Source organism: Aplysia californica, unplaced genomic scaffold (genome assembly GCF_000002075.1).
Source record: "Aplysia californica isolate F4 #8 unplaced genomic scaffold, AplCal3.0 scaffold00406, whole genome shotgun sequence".
NCBI classification, from domain to species: domain Eukaryota; kingdom Metazoa; phylum Mollusca; class Gastropoda; order Aplysiida; family Aplysiidae; genus Aplysia; species Aplysia californica.
Window position 1 is genome coordinate 424,696 of NW_004797676.1, and position 1,213 is coordinate 425,908.

The window sequence follows — 1,213 nt, forward strand, 5'->3', positions numbered from 1 at the left end:
GTTGAGAGAGAGAGAGAGAGAGAGAGAGAGAGAGAGAGAGAGAGAGAGAGAGAGAGAGAGAGAGAGCGAGCAATGACCAGTACATGACTTACCGTACTACAATTCGAAAATGAACAACCCGTAACACTCAGCGATGTAAGCATTATTCTAAAAACATGTACCTTTAACGGTAGTCTTGAAGACGAAAAGAAAATTTTAATGTTTGCTGTAAAGAAAAACAATGACAATGTTACCTGTGCAGACACTACTGTAGCTCTTGAACTGTGTGAGCTGATGTCACTGTGACAGGACGCGGAACTGCCTTCCTGTGCTTCCTGTTTCATCCCCGATTCCAATCACTGCGAAGTCGAGATGTCAGTCACAAGACGTACTGCGTGCTGATTGGGCGGGACACCAGTGGGCGGAGCTGCAGTTTGTACTGTGGGATGGACTAAGTTGTCCAAAGTGGCAGAGTCTGTGATTTAGTGTTTGCTACATGACGTTCCCAACTGATGACATCAAAGCTGACAGAGAGCCCAAACACATCACACCGATCTGTTGACAAACAAATAAATGTTTAGGAGATTAACGATATTTTCCATGTAGGATGTTTTACGCCAATTTCCCCAATCAACTCAGTTTCGATCATATAGGAGGAGGACTTCGACCTTACCTGTCAAGGCCAGTCCGGGCTGAGAGGGATATACAACATCCCTTCAGCAAGATTGATATCCTCGATTAGAATCCCCCCCCCCCCCCCCCAAAAAAAAACCCCACCCAACCCCGTAACCCTTATGAATTGGGTGTTAAGTCCACCGCATACGTGCATGCATACACCGACGACGGTGTAAGTGAATTGTGCTGTATTTGTCTAGAACACAATCTTCAAAATCTCATTTATCAGGTCCATAAGATGACAATGATGTAGTATGCTACTTATTGTGACAATTATTTCTCTCTCGCGCGCCATTCCTGCTCGCCAATTATATTAACTCCCCCCAACAATTGGCCCTGTGACACTGGACCACGCCCTGGGCGGTATACACATTAATTTGTGGTTTAGGATTACTCATTGTGTGTGTGTGTGTGTGTGTGTGTGTGTGTGTGTGTGTGTGTGTGAGTGTGTGTATGTGTGTGTGTGTGTGTGTGTGTGTGTGCGTGTGCCTGTTTGCAAGTGTGTGTGTGTGTGTGTTTGCAAGTGTGTATGTGTATGTGTGTATGTGTGTGTTTGCAG

General features: G+C 45.4%; 1 protein-coding gene across 1 annotated transcript in view; it reads right to left on the reverse strand.

Moving 5' to 3' along the window:
- The window catches only part of LOC101854885 (putative GPI-anchored protein pfl2), a gene marked incomplete in the record, with an annotated part of 12,928 nt that overhangs the window by 3,520 nt on the left and 8,195 nt on the right, over nucleotides 1-1,213 (reverse strand). The window contains 1 exon segment of the mRNA XM_005104141.2: nucleotides 234-534. Within this exon segment, the coding sequence (XP_005104198.1) occupies nucleotides 234-323 (90 nt within the window).